This window comes from Rhinoderma darwinii, chromosome 8 (genome assembly GCF_050947455.1).
Source record: "Rhinoderma darwinii isolate aRhiDar2 chromosome 8, aRhiDar2.hap1, whole genome shotgun sequence".
Taxonomy (NCBI): domain Eukaryota; kingdom Metazoa; phylum Chordata; class Amphibia; order Anura; family Rhinodermatidae; genus Rhinoderma; species Rhinoderma darwinii.
This window is the reverse complement of record NC_134694.1, coordinates 23,094,872-23,116,018: the sequence shown is the minus strand read 5'-3', so window position 1 is coordinate 23,116,018 and position 21,147 is coordinate 23,094,872. Positions and strand designations below refer to the sequence as shown.

Below are 21,147 nucleotides of genomic sequence, written 5' to 3'. Positions count from 1 at the left end.
CGAGTCCATGTTACATCCGAAGATTAGACAAAATTTTGTTATTTGACAATGAGAAATATGTCACAAGCCGCGACTCTGAAACCTAAAGACATATTTGCGTCAACTTTTCGTCTCAGATTTTGAGTGGAGCGAAATCAGGTATTCCCATCTAAGTTTACATTTGCATCGTTACGGAAACCTGTTAAAGTCAATGGGTACGTTGGGTGCCGTGTTCGTCATGCAATGGCTCCAGCACTTCTTTTTTCATTTTTCCGTTCCTATGACAGAACAGAAGACCGAAAAAAAAGGACTGCAGATATAAACCCAGACTTACAGGAGTATTCCCAGAATGGACAATCCACAGGATAGAAGAGAACTGTCGAATTGCTGGGAGACCCACCACTAGAGCCCATCGCAAAAAAAGGGGTCCCGAACCAGCTCTACTACAGTGAGGAGGACATTGATTGGAGCGGCGGGCGAGCATGAAAGCTGCTGCTCCAAAGTTCATGCAGATGATGGAAACAATCGATCGCAGCGCTCTACTGTTTCCGTCAGTCCTACAGACATTGGAATGGAGCGGGAAGCGCATGCTCCACCACTGCTCCATTCAATGTCCTCCCCACTGTGGAGGGGTGGTACCATGAGTAGGAATGGGTGTTTCTGGACCACATCTCTCGCAATAGGTGGGGGTCCCAGAGGTGGGATCCACAGCGATCAGACTATTATCTATCCTATAGATCAGTGATAACTGCTCATTCTAGTACAATCCTTTGAAAACGCCAGTGTGAAAAAAGCTTTTAAGTTTTTACAGGATACGTAACTGATGTGATGGTCCATTATGGGCCGTCAATAATTTTTTTACTCCCATTGTCTTATAATGGGCCCATCACATTTCCGTCCGTTATCAGTTGTTTTTTATCAATGGATAGAATAGCGCAGCATGTGAAGTTATTCTGTCCTGCAAAAAGAAACAAACATGATGGAAAAGAACTAACCAAGTGTGAATAGAGTCTTAGGGGCCTTTTACACGGGCCAATGATCAGGCAAATGAGCGCTCGTTCCCGATCATTGCCCTGTGTAAACAGTGCATATCAGCTTATAAATGAGAAAACGCTCGTTCATCGGCTGATCGTATCGTTTATGCCGCAGAAAATGTTGTCGTCAGCACATCTCCCTGTGTAAATAGGGCGATGTGTTGCCGACACGATGGTAATGCATGAGGACGAGCTGTTTAGATGATTGGCGCTCGTTGTTACGGCCAAAATTGGCTGGTTTAAAAGGACCTTTAGGCCTATATTACATAGATTTTATATGCCATAAATATCTGATGGATGGGGACCAACTGCTAGGATCCCCACTGATCCGGAGATTTGAGGTATCTGCTCCCCAATTTACATAGAAGAGATGGGTACACATGTATAGTAACTCTCTACTAATCTCTATGGTAGTTATAGAACACTTATACACGGGCCAACGATCCGGAGATTTGAGGTGTCTGCTCCCCAATTTACATAGAAGAGATGGGTACACATGTATAGTAACTCTCTACTAATCTCTATGGTAGTTATAGAACACTTATACACGGGCCAACAATCCGGAGAACGTGCACTCACACAAACGAAACGAAAATATGCAAACGGTATGGGACCGAAATATCGTATTAACGATCATTCGTCCCCATATAGCCGTGTAAATGTAGCAAACGAGAACTGATTGACATGTCATTTTCTTGATCAGCAATAGATACCGTGCAGGAACTGCCCACGTAAAAGGGCATTAAAGGGGATGGTCCAGAATCGAAAATTACCATCTATCCACAGGATAGGTGATAATTGTCTGATCGATTGGGGGCCCCACCAATCGCAAGAACAGGGATCTTGAACCCCCAGATCCTCCTCACTGCTCGACCAGATAGAGGAGGACATTGAATAAAAGCGGCAATCGAGCTTCCGCACTGTTGCTGCATTCAGGATCTATGGGAATGACCGAAGTGCTGACTCGGCCATTTCTGTCAGTACCATAGACATAGAATGGAGTGGCAGGTGCATGCTTGCACTTCAAGCTTCTCCTCAATGCAGGGGTTGCAGTGAGGAGGAACGTGAGGTTCGGGAACCCCAGTACCGACGATCAGTGGGGATCCCAGCGATCAGACAATCACCACCCATCCTTAGGATAGGTGATAATTGTTGATTCTGAGAATACCCCTTTCAGTTTGCTTGTCCGTTTACATAATCCTTATATACTATGATGAGAGTAATACATGCCATGTTGACACGGGACCTGGTATATTAATTTTTTTGATTAAATGGGGTTCCAGCAGTCAGAGACCCACCAGACATTTATGCCATATCAAATCAATATACCCTAAATTAATATCTACAATAACAACTATATTCTTAAGACACGCAGTTGCATTACCTTTCCTATTCATCCCCATTTGGAGGCACTTGAGCAGTCGACAATACTGGCAACGGTTCCTCTGTTTCCGCGACATGACGCAGTTCTTGTCACGACTACATCGGTACACTCTCTTATTGCAGATGCTACGCTTAAAGAATCCCTTGCAGCCCTCACAAGAAATGATGCCATAATGGAGGCCTGTGGCACGATCCCCACAGATAAGGCACGCTCTCTGGTCAACGCGGTCATCTAAGGAAAAGAGGGAGAAATAGTTTAGATTACTAGAAATGTATACAGTTTACAGTAGGGAAAGTATCATATCTACCATATATTGCAGAGGCAGTTTATCCTTAAAGTACCTGTCCAGAATCATGGCCATGTAAAACTACTTATGGAAATGTGCTATTATGGTCGTATACAAAAAATCGGGACGCTAAAGCCATTGGATGATGCAGTCGTGTGACATAGTCTGTATGACATGGCTACTACATTTCAGCACCAGGGGCCAAGCACAGAACGTTCAGTTTTTTCACACGTTTTTGGAAGCGAAAACCACGTCGGAAAACGCATCAAAAAACGTCCGAAAATGGCTCCCATTGATTTTAATGGGAGGCGGAGGCATTTTTTCCCAGCGAGCGGAAAAACTGTCTCGCGGGAAAAAGTAGCGACATGCCCTATCTCCGGGCGTTTACGTCTCTGACCTCCTATTGGCATTAATGGGAGTCAGAGAAAGCATATTTTGAGGCGTTTTTGCCCGTGGCGCTCAATGGGCGCGACCGAAAAACGCTGCTAAAAATGTGGCAAACGGCGTGCCGGCAGATCAAAATCTGCCTCGAAATTCCAAACAGAATTTTGAGACAGAATTTTCTGCCTGCAAAAAACTGTGTGAGAACATATGGTAGGTTTATTCTTCTATCCATTATTAGCACATTCCCGTCAGTAATCTTATATGGCCATATTACTGGAAAACCCCATTAAATGGTTTCCCCTGAAGCTTTCCAGCCAGTGACCGTAGACCCAGAATCACAGCCGCTTGTTGCTCTCCATCTACTCATTGATTATCAACAAACAAATGATTTGTAACACACAATATACCACGAGTGATTTGTTTTAATGAGCAATGGAATATACTTGAAATAATTGAAGCATCTCTACTTTAATAAAGCCACGTTCTAATCTATTATGTGCACAGCAAATATAATTGAGGCCTAGGGCCATACGCACACATACGGGCAAAAGTATTAGGACACCTACACATTACACCTACAGGAGCTTTTATGACATTCTAAATCCATTAATATTGAATTGGTTGCCACTTTGCAGCTAAAACAGCTCCCACTCTTCTGGGGCTTTCTACAAGATTTTGGAGTGTCTAGAGGAATTTTTGCCCTTTTACCCAGAAGAGCATTTGGGAGGTCAGAAACCTATGTTGGACGAGAGGTCATGGCTCACAATCTCTATTCTAGTTCATCCCAAAGGTGTTGGATGGGGTTGAGGTCAGGGCTCTGTGTGGGCCAGTCAAGTTCTTCCACACCAAACTCACCCAACCATGTCTTTATGGACCTTGTGCACTGGGGAACAGTCATGCAGGAACGGAAAAGGGCCAAATCCCAAAACTGTTCCCACAAGGATACAATTGTTCAAAATGTCTTCTTATGCTGCAGCATTAATATTTCCCTTCACTGGAACTAAGGGTCTTAGGCCAATCCCTGAAACCACCACCCTATAGCATGGTCCCTCCTCCACCAAACCTTTCAGTTGGCACAATGCAGTCAGGCGGGTAACGTTCTCCTGGCATTCTCCAAACCCATCCATCAGACTGCCAGATTCATCACTCCACAGAACACATTTCCACTGCTCCAGAGTCCAGTGGCGGTGGCTTTACACCACTCCATCCGGCGCTTGGCATTGTTCTTGGTGATGTAAGGCTGGCATGCAGCTGCTCGGCCATGGAAACCCATCCCATGAAACTCCTGATGCACAGATTTTGTGCGGATGTTAATGTCAGAGGGGGTTTGGATTTCGCAGTTATTGAGTCAGCAGAGAGTTGGCGACTTTTTTGCACTATGCGCGTCAGCACTCAGCAACCCCGCTTTGCCACTTCGTGGCTGAGTTGCTGTAGTTCCTAAACGCTTCCACTTTACAATAATACCACTCACAGTTGAATGTGGAATATCTAGAAGTTAAGAAATTCTGGAAACTGACTTGTTACAATGTTGACATCCTATTACAGGACCATGCTGGAATGTAGTGAGCTCTTTAGAACGACCCATTCTTTGACAAATGTTTATAAAGGGAGACTGCATTGCGAGGTGCTGGATTTTATACACCTGTGGCAATGGGACTGAATGAAACACCTGAGTTCAATGATTAAGCAGTGAGTCCCAATACTTTCGTCCATATAGTGTAGATCTGGTAACTTGGACTAATGCTCATGATGTTCCTTCTGTAGTCATGCCGCACGGATCTCATTCAAATTGTCAAACAAAAAATAAATAAATTTGGTTCAACACAGCATAGCTTCAATTCTCCCAATATCCTTTGCAGTGCAATGTGACCTTATCTCTGCCGCCAAAGATATGCAACCTTATGCCCCCGTCATCTTTTTGATCATGCAACGTGAAGGGATCCTATGTTTGTGTTACCGTTATACAACTTGATAGATTACAATATTATAAAGAACATCTTCAAATACTCAATAAAGGAAATGCAGAAATACTGGAGAGGGTCTCCTATTCACAATTCTTATCTATTAGGCTCATTCACACGAGCGTGACAGATTTACGTGCGTAAATCGGTCCGTGTGCGCTGCGTTATACATCACTGTGCTTCGCGAGTGGCTTGCGTTGTTCACGCGCTCACAAAGCACATTTTTTTTTTCTTTCAAAGGAATTGATATGCAAATCATGCACAGCACACGGATGTGCATCCGTGTGCTGTGCGTGGTTTTCACGCACCCACTGACTTCAATGGGCGCGTAGGTGCATGAAAACGCACCAATATAGGACATGCAGTGAGTTTCACACAACGGACTCTCGCTGCGTAAAAACTCCTGCATGTGTGAACGGCTCCATTGAAATCAATGGGTCAGTGTGCTGTGCGTGATTTCCACGCACAGCACATGGACGAGATTCACGTTCATGTGAATGAGCCCTTATTCAGGAGAATGGCGAAACAGTGCGTCTCTCTCACTCTGGAGGACCGGGCATATCCGTGGATTACGCAGACGAGATCTTGAATTTAATGGAGACTGTGTAAAGTATCATTTCACCTTCCAGGTTACCCCATAATTGATTAACTGCTTGGGGTCCCAGCAGCGGAATACCCTGTGATCAGCTAATCGTCGGATTCCCTTGCAACCAAAAGTTATAGTCTAAAGCAGACAACCCCTTTAAAGTGTATTTCACCAACTTTTTTTTCGAATATATAACAATAGGTGAACTTGCTATAAGTAAACTCACCCATCCATTTGCATGTCCTCACAATATCCCACCATTATGTCAAATATCATGAACTTATTTCCCATACACATTACAGACTTTAATATAGAGGAACATTAGCGCACCTGTGCAACCGTGCACTACAACAACTGGAATAACATGCTAAAATGGACTGATGGACCTCAAGGGATGGATAACCAAATGACATCCAGATTAGACTACCTCCCTCCCAAACTAGTGACGCCTCCTTACAGTCTATATGTTATAGAATGCAACCTATGGTTCTGTTATTTTCCATTTTAGGCTAACAACTGACTTCCTGTAATGTTCTTCCATAGGATTACTGACAAGTCTAAAACATTTGTGCGCCTCCATGATCATTCACTACTTTATCTGAGAAATTTCCAGTTCTCACCAAATCTTGGCGTCTTTTTGTAAGCTTTAGGCTGTGTTCATATCCACGTTGTCTTTACATTGAGGGGTTCCGAATGGCAAACGGAAACCCAGTCGACTGCACTATTGATTCCGTCAAGACAACGGTACCCTCTGACAACTGTCACAAACGGAAACCTTTGCAAAGTTTCCGTCACCATTGAGATCAATGGTGATGCAAACGGAAGCTAAGGTTTCCGTTAGCCTTTCTGTTGAGGGGTTCCCCCGACGGAACCCCTCAACGGAAAGACAACGCTGATGTGACCACAGCCTTACACGTCATGTTTAGCCTCCTCTATGAACACATTGTAACAATCCAACGTGTCTGGTCCTTTATATGAAGCCATGGTTCTGGATTAGGTTGTAGTGAATGGGTCGGAATCACCAGTTGGGATCGATCCATAAGTTCCCGTTCCTCTTATGAGTGATTTCATGGTCATGTACAGGATGTGCAAACCCGTATTCAATATATATCCTGATTTCTTCCCAAAGAAGAGGAAGATTTTTTCAGATACTGTGAGCTAAGATGCTGAGATACATTAAGGAGAGTTATTTTAAGTGACTTGCAATGTGAAGCATGATTTACGATTAAACGCAGATCCAAGATAATGAGGATACATCTAGGTTAACGAACTAGAATGCTCCAGTCATCATTCTGGCAGTTTCCTCTTTTCGTCTGACATCTCTGTCCCTGGAAATGACGGCACGCCAAGTAGGATTGTGCTCACAGAGTCGGCAGCCCAATTCTGTCGCAGTGGGAAAGTTACCATCAGACGATACCAAATCTCACATGACAGCTCTTCTAGCTCGCGGACATTCAATTTACATTTTCTGTTCTCTTTGACAAATGGTAAAAGCCAGCATGAAACAACGTTAACCCCTTTGTCACTGTAGAGACTAGAGACACCTCACTGGGAGGCACCTCTCTAAAGAGTTAACTTTTTTATAAGTATTTTAAAAATGCACTTTAATCGCATAGAAAAAACCATATAAAAGCGCATGTTGCATTTACATCTGTTAATATTATCATGCATATGAATGTAAAGGTTTGTGGAGGTTCTCAGAAATGTAGATTTTATGAGAAAATAGGGATCATGGGGGCAGACGTTATTCAGAACTTCCTGTCACTAACCCCCTCGAAGACTATAGTCGATATAGAATAACAGGGAACAATAAATTGTAGTCAAATAGTATGGGCCCTGTTACACGGCCCGATACGGAGCGTGACAACGAACGCCAATCAATGAGAGCGCTCGTTGATCGGTACTCGTTTGCTCCTTTCACAAAGAGCAATGCTTGATTGTGTATGGGGACGAGTAATCGTTACTACGACCGTTTGTCCCCATACATTTTTATCATGTCGGCTGCATAAACAATATTATCAGCCAACGAACAGGGCAATGATCATATGAACGCTCATTTTCCTGACCACTGGCCCGTGTAAAAGGACCTTTATTCTCAGAATAGCCTACATATTGTACATATAGTCTAACTAAAAAAAGATAGAAAATCATTTACCATGAGAATGGGATTTATGAGGTTCTGATCAGAATAGATATAGGGTGTATTGACACTTTGCAGTCATATCACGTATTTTGTTTTAACTTGCTCAAAATTGTGGCAAAAAAATGACTGGAATACAAGACAACACCCATATAGATATAGATCAAATCAAAATCCCCCCCCCCCACTGTTAGTGTCCCTCACATTGGTATATTAATGTATTCAGATAGGATGCAATACTAATACTGTATATTAGCATATTTGTTGGTAAGATGGCCTTGCAGCACAGGCAGTGTTGAGACATACCAATGTAGAAGAGCTAAATTTGTCACTCCTGAAGTATTATTTGTAATATTAGGCACTGGTAGGCCTATGCCATTATACATACAATGGGACCGCCCCACATTCAGCGGCCGGTGGTGTGTCCCGGTGTCAACTGGGGACGCAGATACAGTCAAATCCAATGCTGAAGCAGGAAACCGCCCCTATTTCAGCATTCACTGTGTGAATCGGCCGTAAGTGGCACTCACAACATTGGCATGGGGGCAGCTAAGGGGACATTATACTGTATGAGGCATCTGTGGGGGCATTATAATGTATGGTGGCATCTGTGTGGGCATTATACTGTATAAGGGCATCTGTGTTGGCTTTATACTGTATGGGTGCAGCTATTTGCCATTATACTGTGTGGGGACAGCTATAGGGGCATCATACTGTTTCGGGGGTTCTATGGGGGCATTATACTGTGGTGAGGCACTATGGGAGCATGATACGGTGTGAGCTGAACCTGGTTTTTGTGGGCGGGCTTAGAGGCGAGGCTCAACAAGGAACAAATTTGTTTCACACGCTGCATTGGTAATCCCTCTTTTCGATACTTGAAAGTTGGGAGGTATGCATTATCTTATACTGTACAAACAATGCACCCCAAAGCATTTCATAAATTCAATTAACCCCTTAAGCATGCAGCCCATTTTTCAAATCTGACATTTCACTTTATGTGGTAATAACGTCGGAATGCTTAAACCTATCCAACCGATTCTGAGATTGTTATCTCGTGACACATTGGGCTTCATGTTCTTGGTAAAATTTGGTCGATATATTCAGTGTTTATTGGTGAAAAATTGTAAAATTTAGAGAGAATTTAAATGCATCTGCTTGTAAAACACACGGTTATACCACCCAAAATAGTTACTAGTTCACATTTCCCATATGTCTACTTTAGATTCGCATCATTTTTTGAATATTTTTATTTTTCTTGGACGTTACAAGGCTTAGAACATAAACAGCAATTTCTCATATTTTTAAGAAAATTTCAAAAGCCTTTTTTTTAAGGTACCTCTTCAGTCTGAAGTGGCTTTGAGGGGCCTATGTATTAGGACCCCTGATAAAACACCCCATTTTAAAAACTAGACCCCTCAAAGTATTCAAAACAGCATTTCACAAGAATTAAAGCAAAGTGGAGGTGAAATTTGCAAATTTAATTTTTCTTGCTGAATTTCAATTTTATTCAATTTTTTTTCTGTAACACAGAAGGTTTTACCAGAGAAATACTACTAAATATGTATTGCCCAGATTCTGCAGTTTTTAGAAATGTCCCACATGTGGCTCTAGTGCGCTCGTGGACTAAAACACAAGCCCCAGAAGCAAAGAAGCACCTAGTGCATTTTGAGGCCTATTTTTTATTAGAATATATTTTAGTCAGCATGCCAGGTTTGAAGAGGTGTTGAGGTGCCAATAGTGACCCCATTTTGGAAACTGCACCCCTCAAGGAATTCATTTATGGTTGTTGTTACCATTTTGACCGCACAGTTTTTTCACAGCACCTATTTGAATTGGGCTGTGAAATTTTAAAAAAATTCATTTTTTCCAATAAGATGTAATTTGTGATCAAAATTTCTTATTTTCACAGGGAACAAAATACCCCATTTTGTTGCCCAATTTGTCCTTAGTGCAGCAATACCCCATTTGTGGTGATAAACTGCCGTTTAGGCCCATGGGAGGCCTCAGAAGGAAAGGAGCGCTATGTGTTTGTTGGAGTCCAGATTTTGCTCGATTGGTTTTCGGGTGCCATGTCGCATTTGCAGAGCCCCAGAGGTATCAAAGCAATGGAAACCCACCAGAAGTGACCCCATTTTGGATACTAAACCCCTCAAGGAATTCATTTATGGGTGTTGTGACCATTTTGACCCCATAGTTTTTTCACAGAACTTATTTGAATTGGGCTGGGAATTAAAACAAAATTAATTTTTTCCAATAATATGTAGTTTTGGCTGAAAATTTCTTATTCTCACAAGAAATAAAAGACCCCATTCTGTTGCCCAATTTGTCCTGAGTGCGGCAATACCCCATTTGTGGTGATAAACTGCCGTTTGGGCCCATGGGAGCGCTCAGAACAAAAGGACCACCATTTGGCCTACTGGGGATTTTCTGGTGCGAAGTCATGTATGCAGAAGCCCCTGAGGTACCAGTACAGTTGAAACTCGAAAGAAGTAACCCCGTTTTAAAAACTACACCCTTAAGGCATTCATCTAGAGGTGTAGTGAGCATTTTGACCGGAGACATACACCCCATAAACTGTAATGTTGGTTCTCACGGGTACGACAATACCCTACATGTGGCTGTTATCAGCTGCCTGGGCACGCAGCAGGGCTCAGAAGGGAAAGATGAGGGGGATAAGCTGTGCGGAGTACATCAGGGTAAGTAAAATTGGGGTAAATTATAAACCAAGGGATGTATGATAAATTTTAAAACACTTTCATACAGAGCTCTGGTTTTTCGGGACACGCGTCACATTGGTATATTGTGTCCTCCCTTATCCCCCTCTTATAGCAGACTCTTGACTTTCCCTTCTTGCCAGTTTGGTGAACTTCTCCAGGAAAGTGTTGCCCTGGTACGATGCGTGTGGCCCCGCTTCCAGAAGTACTGGGTGTCCCCCTTCTTGGTCCCTAAAGATTAGGTTCTTGGTAACCACCTCTTGAAATTCCAGGAAAGTTCCCGTCTGGCCTGTACATCGATGTAGCACGTACACATTGTACAAAGCCATCTGTATGATGTGCACGGCCAGCTTCTTATACCACACCGCATGGCGCTGTAGGGCTTCAGGACTTGAGCTGACAAGTCCACCAAATCCATGTACCTATTGTAGTCCAGGATGCAGTCTGGTTTGGGGGTCTCTGTACTGGTACCTCGTACTGGTGTGACATCTATCTTGTCCTTGTACTTGACACACAATATGTTGCTGCTAGAATGTGCCCTGCTCTCACCCCTTCTTGTTTGCCCTGCAGAGTCTTAGGGAGGCCTCTCAGATTTCTTCTAGCAGTGCCGCATGACTTCTGGAAGCGAGGCAGTTGAAGAGTGGGACGCTGGTATAAAAATTAGCCAGTTAGAGGTGGTAACCCCGGTCCAGCAGTGGGTGCACCAAATCCCACACAATTTTTGCATTAACTCCCAGTAAGGGGGGGGGGCATTCTGGGGGCTCAATACTGGTGTCCTTCCCTTTATATATCCTAAACCTGTATGTATACCCTGATGCACTCTCACACAGCTTATACATCTTCACGCCATACCTTGCCCTCTTACCCGGCAGGTAATCGCGGAATTGAACCCTCTCTTTAAAATCTACCAAGGACTCATCAATAGAAATACACTTCTCGGGGTGTATGATTGGGAAAACCGGGCACTGAAACGGTCTAATAGGGGTCTCCGTTTATACAAACGGTCAAATCTGGGGTCATCTCGGGGTGGGCACGGCTCATTATCAGTATAATGTAAGAAGCAAAGTATTGCCTAATTTATTTATTTTTTTAGGTTCCAGTTCAGTTCTGAAGTTTCTTTGAGAGGCCTATATATTAGAAACCCTTATGAAACACCCCATTTTAGAAACTAGACCCCTCAAAGTATTCACAACAGCATTTAGAAAGTTTATGAACCCTTTAGGTGTTTCACAGGAATTTAGAGCAAAGTAGAGGTGAAATGTACATATTTTTGTCAGAAAATCCTCTTTATACCATTTTTTTTTATAACAAAAAAGGATTTATCAGAGAAACGCAACTCAATACTTCTTGCCCAGATTCTGCAGTTTTGAGAAATATCCCACATGTGGCCCTAGTGCGGTAATGGACTGAAGCACCGGCCTCAGAAGCAAAGGAGCACCTAGTGGATTTTGAGCCCTCCTTTTTATTACGCACCATGTCCGGTTTGAAGAGGTCTTGTGTTGCCAAAACATTGGGAACCCCCCAAAAGTGACCCCATTTTGGAAATTAGACCCCTTGAGGAATTCATTGTAGTTTTCTTGGGGTGCATGCGGCTTTTTGATCAGTTTTTATTCTATTTTTAAGTGGCGTGGTGACTAAAAAAACGCAATTCTACTATTGTTTTTTTATTCTATTTTTTTTACAGCGTTCACCGTGCGCTATAAATGACATTCACTTTATTTTGCATGGCGATACGATTATGGCGATACCAGATGTTTATAGTTTTTTTTATGTCTTATGGCGTTTGCACAATAAAATACTTTTTGTAAAAAATCATTCACTTTTTGTGTTACCTTATTCTGAGAGCCAGAACTTTTTTATTTTTCCATCAATAAAGCCGTGCGAGGACTTATTTTTTGCGTAACGAACTGTAGTTTCGATCAGTACCATTTTTAGGTACATGCGACTTTTTGATCTCTTTTTATTCCATTTTTTTGGGAGGTGAAGTGACCAAACAATTGTGATTCTGGGACGGTTTATTATTATTTTCTTTTACGGCGTTCACCGCGCGGGATAAATAACGAAATAATTTTGTAGTTCAGGCCGTTACGGACGCGGCGATACAATTATGTAAAGTTTGTTACTTTTTTTACTTTTAAAACTTTTATTTTCTTACTTTTACACATCTTTTTTTAACTTTTTTTTTACTTTATTACTTTGTCCCACTAGGGGACTTGAGGGCAGGAGGCCCTGATCGCTATTCTAATACACTGCACTACATGCGTAGTGCAGTGTATTAGAGCTGTCAGCTACTCATTGACAGCAAGCATAGTGGGTCCTGACTTCGTCAGTACCCACAAGGCTTCCGTCGATGGCATAGCCGGACACCATTGTTTGGTGTCCGGTTGCCATCGTTACCATCGCCAGCCGCTATCGTGTAGAAGGCTGGCGATTGTAGCTTAACCCCTAAAAAGCCGTGATCACTATTGAACACGGCTTTTAAGGGGTTAATCAGCGGGGACACAGCGAACGGTCCCCGCTGTAGGAGCTGCGGCAACTGTTGTACGAGACAGCAGCTGTCACAGCTCCTGTATGTGTTGGGAGTAGGGCCGAAATGGGCGTTACTACCGCGACGTAATAGTCCGTCGCTGAGAGCGAACAATACAGTTAGCGCAACGGATTATTACGCCGCTGAGCGCGAAGGGGTTAAGCTACATCTGTCAACCACCAGTAATATCTTTCAGAAATACTCATCTATATAGATATCATATCCGCTTTTCTAGAGGTTTTTTCAATGTGCTATATAATATTAAAAAGTAAATATGCGCCATACACCACATAACGTCAATACTATAACCACAGTAAGCAGTATAACACCCACTCACTGCGTATGACCCTTGGGACCATCTGTACGGATTTTATCAGCTTCAGAACAAACCGAATATGTATTGATTTACAACCACACATGCAGTTAGCGATGCTGTGGTGTTCAGGGATAGATCTATTCATATAGTAGAAAAAAAAATCATATCGAACAGAACCACAGCAGTTTTCTTATATCAGGATATCACAATCAGAAGAAGCGGTCTGAACTACAATACATACATGGGAAAGGTATATGAAGGGCAAGGCTTAAATTAAAAGGGGTTGTCCACTACCGGACATCTGATTACCTATTCACCAGACAGGTCATCAGTATATCGGTGCGGGTTCGACACCCGGACCCCGCAGTGATCAGCCTCCTAGGTGGCCTGATGTTATTGCCCATTATGTGATGTATGGACCTGGAAGCAGTTGGCTCTGTACATTGCATAGGGGCCGTGCTGCCGAACTGCAGCTCAGCCGCTATTCCGTGGCCGGAGCCAACTGCTTCCGGCATGTACGACCAGTGCCCGGAGGCAGCAGGAGCGACTTAACGGTGCGAGGTCCGGGTGTCGGACCCCCACAGATCATCTACTGATGACCTACAAATGTATACATACTTATGCCATATAAAATGCTGCCACCAGCATACACTACAATAATAATTTACTGTACTGTGCTAACTAGAAGTGCCACACAATGCCACCATACAGTGCTCAAATAAAACCAACATACAGTAACCAAACAAAAGCTCTGTATAAGTAATCTAACAGTGCTGTACAATGTCTAAATAATACTAAAATACAACTAATATTAAGATTTGTGCTAATCGCAAGCCTCAGGTGTCAGGACAGCAATGGTGCCCCTCTTCAGCAGGGTTGGGTGACTCGCCCTGTACAAATGCACAGGTTGCTGACATCTAAGCCCCGGCCATGTGTATATGGATTAAAGTACCTTTTGTTAAATATCAAGCTGCCCATAGGCCTGCAAGTGTACTGCAAACATGTAACGTAAACATTTGATCATTTCAGACAATTTTTTGGTTTACATGTACACGTTTGTGTGTGAAGTAGATCTGGGTGATCAATTTGTGTAGGGTGCTATGAACCAACATTCATAGTGGATGCAACCTAATACGGTAGATGTGTGACTCAACCCCCAGTTATCAGAGATATGGCACATATTCCTCTTTGGGAGCAACCAACAATTATAATAAAACAAGATCTTGGGTGGCGTCGAGAATCTCCTTTATTTTAGAGGAAAGGGACATAAAATTCCTTGTGTTGCTCCTTGAAACCCGTTGTTCCTCTACTATGCATTAACACTATGGAAATAAGTCATGATATACCCATAAGGGTCTGGTCTTGGAAGTAATATGACATCTTCATGAGATCTATCCCCACCATTGGGTGACATTTTAATTTTACTTTAAAAAAAAAGGGGAAGAAAGCTGTGGGTTACAGGAATTCCTTTCAAGAATAAGAAATGTCACAAACCTGTCACCGTGAGCTATTTATATCAAGGGAGGGGCCGGGCATGGACAATGGTGGGGGTCAATAGCCTAACATTCCAGGGGGAGATCTATTCTATGTTACTGTACAGATGAGGACAACCTGGTCACCATAAAGCCTGAATAGGGACTTGAGGTCACTCCGAGACAGTGGAGCTTCCTGAACTCTGGACAAATATTCCTGAATAGAATGGGAAGAAGTTCAGTCAAATCTGCTCATCGAGGCTTTCAACAAAGATACATAAAAGCTGCTCTATTTACTTACAGTGGAAAAAACCTGTTTTCCGAGGGATAAAAATGTTCCTACAGAGCGGTGTGTTGTAGACGTCAATAAGCATTTTTTACGAAAATTTAATTTCAAAATCACCTGCAAATATAGGTCCTCTTCAGTCAAGTTAGAATTTCTATTTAGTGGTGAAACCATTATGGCCACCATTAAAGCTAATACAAGGGTGGTATCCTTGCTTACGCAGACTCTAAAATGTAAACCTGTCGGAGATACATCCCAAACCCTCAACATCATGACTGCTCCCATATCACTGCATAACTAGGAAGATTTGACATTCACAAGTCTATGGAAGGTTTTTCACAACCCCTGTAATGAGGGCCATATGGGTTGTCACCCAGTTTCCACAGAACCAGATAACAAGAAATGGATGAATATAATTTTAACAATTTGTCAGAAGGGCGCAATTCATCGTCTGCTGATCGCTGCTCTTTTTATACAGGGCAATTATCAGAAACGAGCGTTCCATGAACGCTCGTCTGCACGATAATCGCCCAGTGTAAAACCCCCTCAAGAGTGGAGGGCCCAACGCCACGGAGGTTCAGCATAATTATACAAGCATACATTTTATATATATATATATATATATATATTTATATTACACATATACACACACACACACACACACACACACACACACACACACACAGTAAAGGATATATTCCTGTTTCGCTTTCAACCCAGTCCTTGATATGGTTTAGTGTCAGGAGCCACAGAAAAAAACAGCACATACCGACACAACATACATATCTATACATAAAATACTGGGGGGGGGGGGGGGGTGAATATTTTTGCACTAAAATCACAGTATATACTACCTTTATTTATCCACATTTACTATCTCCCTTTCAGTATAGAGTGTATACATAAATGAAGGCTACGTCAGGGCTGCAGTCTTGTGAAGATGCCGGTTTGGGTTTGTTGATGTCAATTATAAGCATATTATTTACGGCCTCTCGGGGAGGTTGTTTAGGGCTGGCAGTCGTCAGGAGAGGAATGCTCCGGTTGCAGATCACTGAGACAACTCTGTTAATCTGTTTGAACATCTGACTTAGAACAATCCTCAATTCCAGCTCCTTTGCTTTGTAGCCATGAATTTTCTAATCTTCTGCAATGCTTTATCAGATAAAATATAGGGATGGGATTAACCTTCCCATGGCATACCAGGTTATTGGATTTGTCTCTATCTTTTGTTTTAGTCCTATTTACAAACCTTTACGTAATTCACCAGAGACTTAAGACTCATTAAACCTAAAAATAAGTATCATCTTCTATACAAACCTCTAATTACTGTACATTTACTTAATTCCTATGTAAAAGTCCAGGAGCTTATCAGACCTAAAAAATTTTGAGAAGCAGTTTTATTTGTGGGGTAGATTATTATTATTTTTTTTTAAACATATACATTTTAAGAGTCAATGAACTGAAGGGTAACACAAGCAGTTTCTTGTAGATGAGAATACACAGAATACAAAGAAGTCAGTTGATTACCACTCCAAACAGGGGCTTTACATAGACAGCGGGACGAAATAGCAATACTGAGTACCCCAATTCTGGCGCGTCTTTACTGTATATTCTGGCGCGTCTTTACAGTATATTCTGGCGCGTCTTTACGGTATATTCTGGCGCGTCTTTACAGTATATTCTGGCGCGTCTTTACAGTATATTCTGGCGCATCTTTACGGTTGATTCTGGCGCATCTTTACGGTTGATTCTGGCGCGTCTTTACGGTATATTCTGGCGCGTCTTTACGGTATATTCTGGCGCTTCTTTACTGTATATTCTGGCGCTTCTTTACTGTATATTTTGGCGCGTCTTTACTGTATATTCTGGCGCTTCTTTACTGTATAACACCCCTTATCAAAAGACCCAGTGCGCATTCATAATGACCTGAAAGTCCGCGTCATTCTCATGCCTGTAGAGTTAAGGAGCCTAGTGCAGGTTAACAAAAATATGCAGATAATATAAAAAGCGCAAATGGGCCAAGTGCCCCATGGCCTCTAGCATGTAGAGGCTTCAAGCTTCTCCACTCCAAGTACAGTCCACACAACAAGCCCCAAAGGTCTTAAAGGAACAGTGTCACCCCCAAAAAAAATTTTATAGCAGTTTTATGTTAGGGTTTTATTAAAAACGTTTATATTTATTTGTGTGTTTGTGTGTTACGTTTTTCTATTTTTACACTTTTTCTTGTCTATGGGGGCTGCCATTTTTTTTTCCATTTCTGTATGTGTCGATTAACGACACATACAGACATGGAATACGGCAGCCACAGTCCCATAGGGAATGCGAACGGGGCCCGTTCCATCCACTATGGTGTACGCCGTGTGTGTGGGAACGGCGCATGCGCCGCTCCCACACAGTCCAATTTGAAATGTGCGCCGTCCGGCGCCATTTTCCTGTGGACCGGAAGTCGCGGCCGGACAGTAAGATTACTACTTCCGGTCGCAGCTTCCGGACTTGTGCACATGGAGCAGCGGCAGCAGACGGAGCCGACGGACCGGAGGGAGCGGCGGCGACTGGAGCAGGTAAGTGATTTCTATGTATGTTCGTGTTTCAGTGTGTGTTTACTAGTGTATGTAAACCTACTACACTGTTAGCTCAAAAAATGGCGACACACAGTGTAGGAGGTTACACCGTTCAAACCCCTCGTTTCTCTCGGCACTAGCCAGGATAAAGGAGGGGGGGATTCTGTGAGCTCACTAGAGCGAGGGATTTTTTCCCAATTTTGCAGCATAAAGCAATGTGGTTGCTTTACCACATGCAATGCTGCAATTTTGGGAATTGCTCCATCTAGTGACCAGTGCTGGGAAATATTATAAATTGAATCCAATTTATAATATTTCCTGACTCGTGAAAAAAAATAAAAAAAATTAGAACAATGTTTAATCACCTACACACTAATTGTTTAACTAAAAAAAAAAAAACATGTTTTGCTGGCAACACATTCCCTTTAAATGTCCTTCTAGTATTGGGTTTTGTATGGTGAAATTTCTCTCCTCCTACAAATAGGCTAGGAACACCTTTTCCAACATTTTAACTTAAAACCATAATGTGCCCCTGGATGATGCCATCCTGAGCTACCTCCACGCCATAGGTCAGATAGAAGCTGCCTCAAACGTGTGTAAGCCCTTGGTTTCACAAATGTGGAGTCTTATATTCCCATAATATTACAATTTCCTCACATTAGCCAACTAGTCAGGCAACTTGGGATCCTACAGACTGAGAATATAGACTGAGGGTAACGACGCAAAGAGGTTATTGTGGAATATGAAATATACAAATTGTAATAACCATTGGGTCCGGTCAACTCTATCTATAGTACTTATAAATGTAATGGTGCCAGGGGTTACCTTCTAAACACAGCTCTATACTGTTTAAGTTGATATACCTTTAAAGCTTTTCCGATAATGGTCTATGTTTGTGCCACACAGAGTAGGGACCAAGTAGAAGGCATTAACCTTGTATGGTCAGCTGTTTAAAGGCAGCAGTTGGCAACTTAAACTTAATGTAAAATCATGCAAACGGCAGCTCATTGTGTGGTGTTGTGCGGCAGATCCTTATCCTAAAGCAGTCAGCAGCTTTGCACATCAAAGACACTTCTGATACAAAAGATTGTGCAGTGTTTCAGGGTAATTAATCCTTACACATGAAACAAAAAATGTCCCCACAATGTATACCCAAGGTTTCATTCACATCTGCGTCAGGGCTCCATTCCGTCGGAACGGAGCCGACTGACAAACAAACCATAGGTTTCCGTTTCCATCACATTGATGTCAATGGTGACGGATCCGGTGCCAATGGTTTCAGTTTGTCTCCGTTGTGCAAGGGTTCCGTCGTTTTGACGGGATGAATACCATAGTCTCCGTCGGAACGGAGACCTGACGCAGATGTGAACATAGCCTAAGGATCCGTTCACATGTGCGTCAGGGTTCCATTCAGGGGTTCCGTCTGAGCTTTGTCATGGGAACACATAAACAGAACCCTCACTAAAACAAACAGAAACCATAGGTTTCCGTTTGCATCACCATTGATTTCAATGGTGACGGATCCGGTGCAATTTGTTTCTGTTTGTCACCATTGTTTAAGGGTTCCGTCGTTTTGACTAAATCAATACCGTAGTCGACTGCGCTATTCATTCCGTCAAAATGATGGAACCCTTAAACAAGGGGGATAAACGGAAACCATTTGCACCGGATTCCTCACCATTGAAATCAATGGTGATGCAAACGGAAACTTATGGTTTCCGTTTGTTTCAGTCAGGGTTCTGTTCATGGGTTCCCCTGATGGAAAGCTCAGACAGTAACCCATGAATAGAGCCCTGATGCAGATTTGAACGAAGCTTAAGCTAATTTTTACATATATGTTCCTGTAAGTTTATTGTTTTTAAACTGGTGGGCGCCCAAAAAAAAAAATTCTGCTTACGTTTATTTGTTGGCATATCCATTTATTTCCACAAGGACCTGTTGGCAAGCTAATTTTTATGGGTACCAGAAGACCATGTTGGCCATCCAATGTTGGGGCCAAAGAGCAAGGACCATCTTGGAATGTTTTGGCCAATTCTATTATATTCAATCCATGGGTAAGTGATACTGGAAAGTATGTGGCAGCTGCTCAATCCTCTTTAGTCCATAGAAGGAACACAGAATATGGGCAAGTTGAACAGGCTAATGAAAGGCGTATCAGATGTGATAACTACTGGCAGAACAATTTTTGAATAGTAATTATCGAATACCTGTTGGCACGGCTTCAGAACTAGGGCTCTTGCTTCAAAATCAACCAAGGACAAGGTGGGGTTTGTGTGTTCTCCTTATGTTTGCATGGGCTTCCTATATATACACATACGACTGTAAAAAAACAAAAAAAAAACACTCTCCAAAAGATTATCTCCTAGAGAGGACCACTCCTACCCCTGTTCTAGAACAGATTTTTTTCTGCAACAAATTTTTGATTTATGTCCTTCGTACATTTGCCCTCTTTGAGAGGACCACCACTCTAGAAGACATTTTGTGTGTGTTATAACAGTACATCATCTGTTACTTTAAATGTCAAAAAGTTACCTAAAAAGATTCACACAATTGCAATGAGTGCCAAGGTAATCATTTGCAATTTTTTTTAATTATTTAGTAAATGTGAGAATCATTCATATAGATTACAGTAAACTAAAAACTAATGGTCAAGATTTAGAATTGTCTCCAACATATAAAAATTTTTAATGCTGCCCTTTCCACATCACCAAGGCAGAATCACACATTCCACTAAGAATTACTGTATGTCAGCTTCTTCACTTTACTAGTCCTGGCAGCTGAACTTTGTAGCGCTGAGCAAAAACTGGGGCATAAGAATCTTTGGATTTTTACAAGGCCCTGTAGGAATTCCAGATGACCCTATTAAGGACTCCCAAGGCCCTATTGATTTCATGACCCTATGCTCTCTGCTTCCTTTGCATATTAATGGGGACTCCTTGTGTTATATGGCAAAGTGTTGGGTGGAGTGAAGGCAGTATTACCATTGACCTCTCTATGCTCCCCATGCTTTAATATGCAAACCAGTCCCTTTAACCTTGATATTTGAGGCTCTTCTTCCATACCCAAAAGAAATGTAAAGATATCACTGCCATGAGGGTACGAGATCCATTTCACTATGCGGTTTCGCTTGTAACTATGATAACAAAGAGGTGCTGAAAGTACAAATATTTCAGATGGCCAATTATGAAAGGATATGGAGCATCACATCATGCATTCAAAAAGAACTTGAGCATTTTTGGATATAAATGATTATAAATGATTATTTTTAAAGAATGACATATACACTCTCACACACATGCAAACATAAAGCAGCAGGAAAGCCGGCATCAAGACCACCCACAGTTCAGTACAGTCACAGCAGAGTCACTGTACTGTCCCCGGTGGTCTAATCTAACAAAGCCGCTATAGTGATATAATACATGATCCTCGATTGACAAAGACACTACATCATGGACGATGTAAAAAAAGAAATAAAAAAATAAAAATAACAAAAGTTCAACATATTGGGAGTCGTACT

At 42.2% G+C, this 21,147-nt stretch overlaps 1 protein-coding gene across 1 annotated transcript in view; it reads right to left on the bottom strand.

Annotated features, from left to right (window-relative positions):
* Nucleotides 1-21,147, bottom strand: part of NR6A1 (nuclear receptor subfamily 6 group A member 1) — a 220,898-nt gene that overhangs the window by 35,728 nt on the left and 164,023 nt on the right. Inside the window, exon 4 of the mRNA XM_075835503.1 lies at nucleotides 2,398-2,628. Coding sequence (XP_075691618.1) covers nucleotides 2,398-2,628 — 231 coding nt within the window. The remainder of the gene's footprint in view (nucleotides 1-2,397; nucleotides 2,629-21,147) is intronic.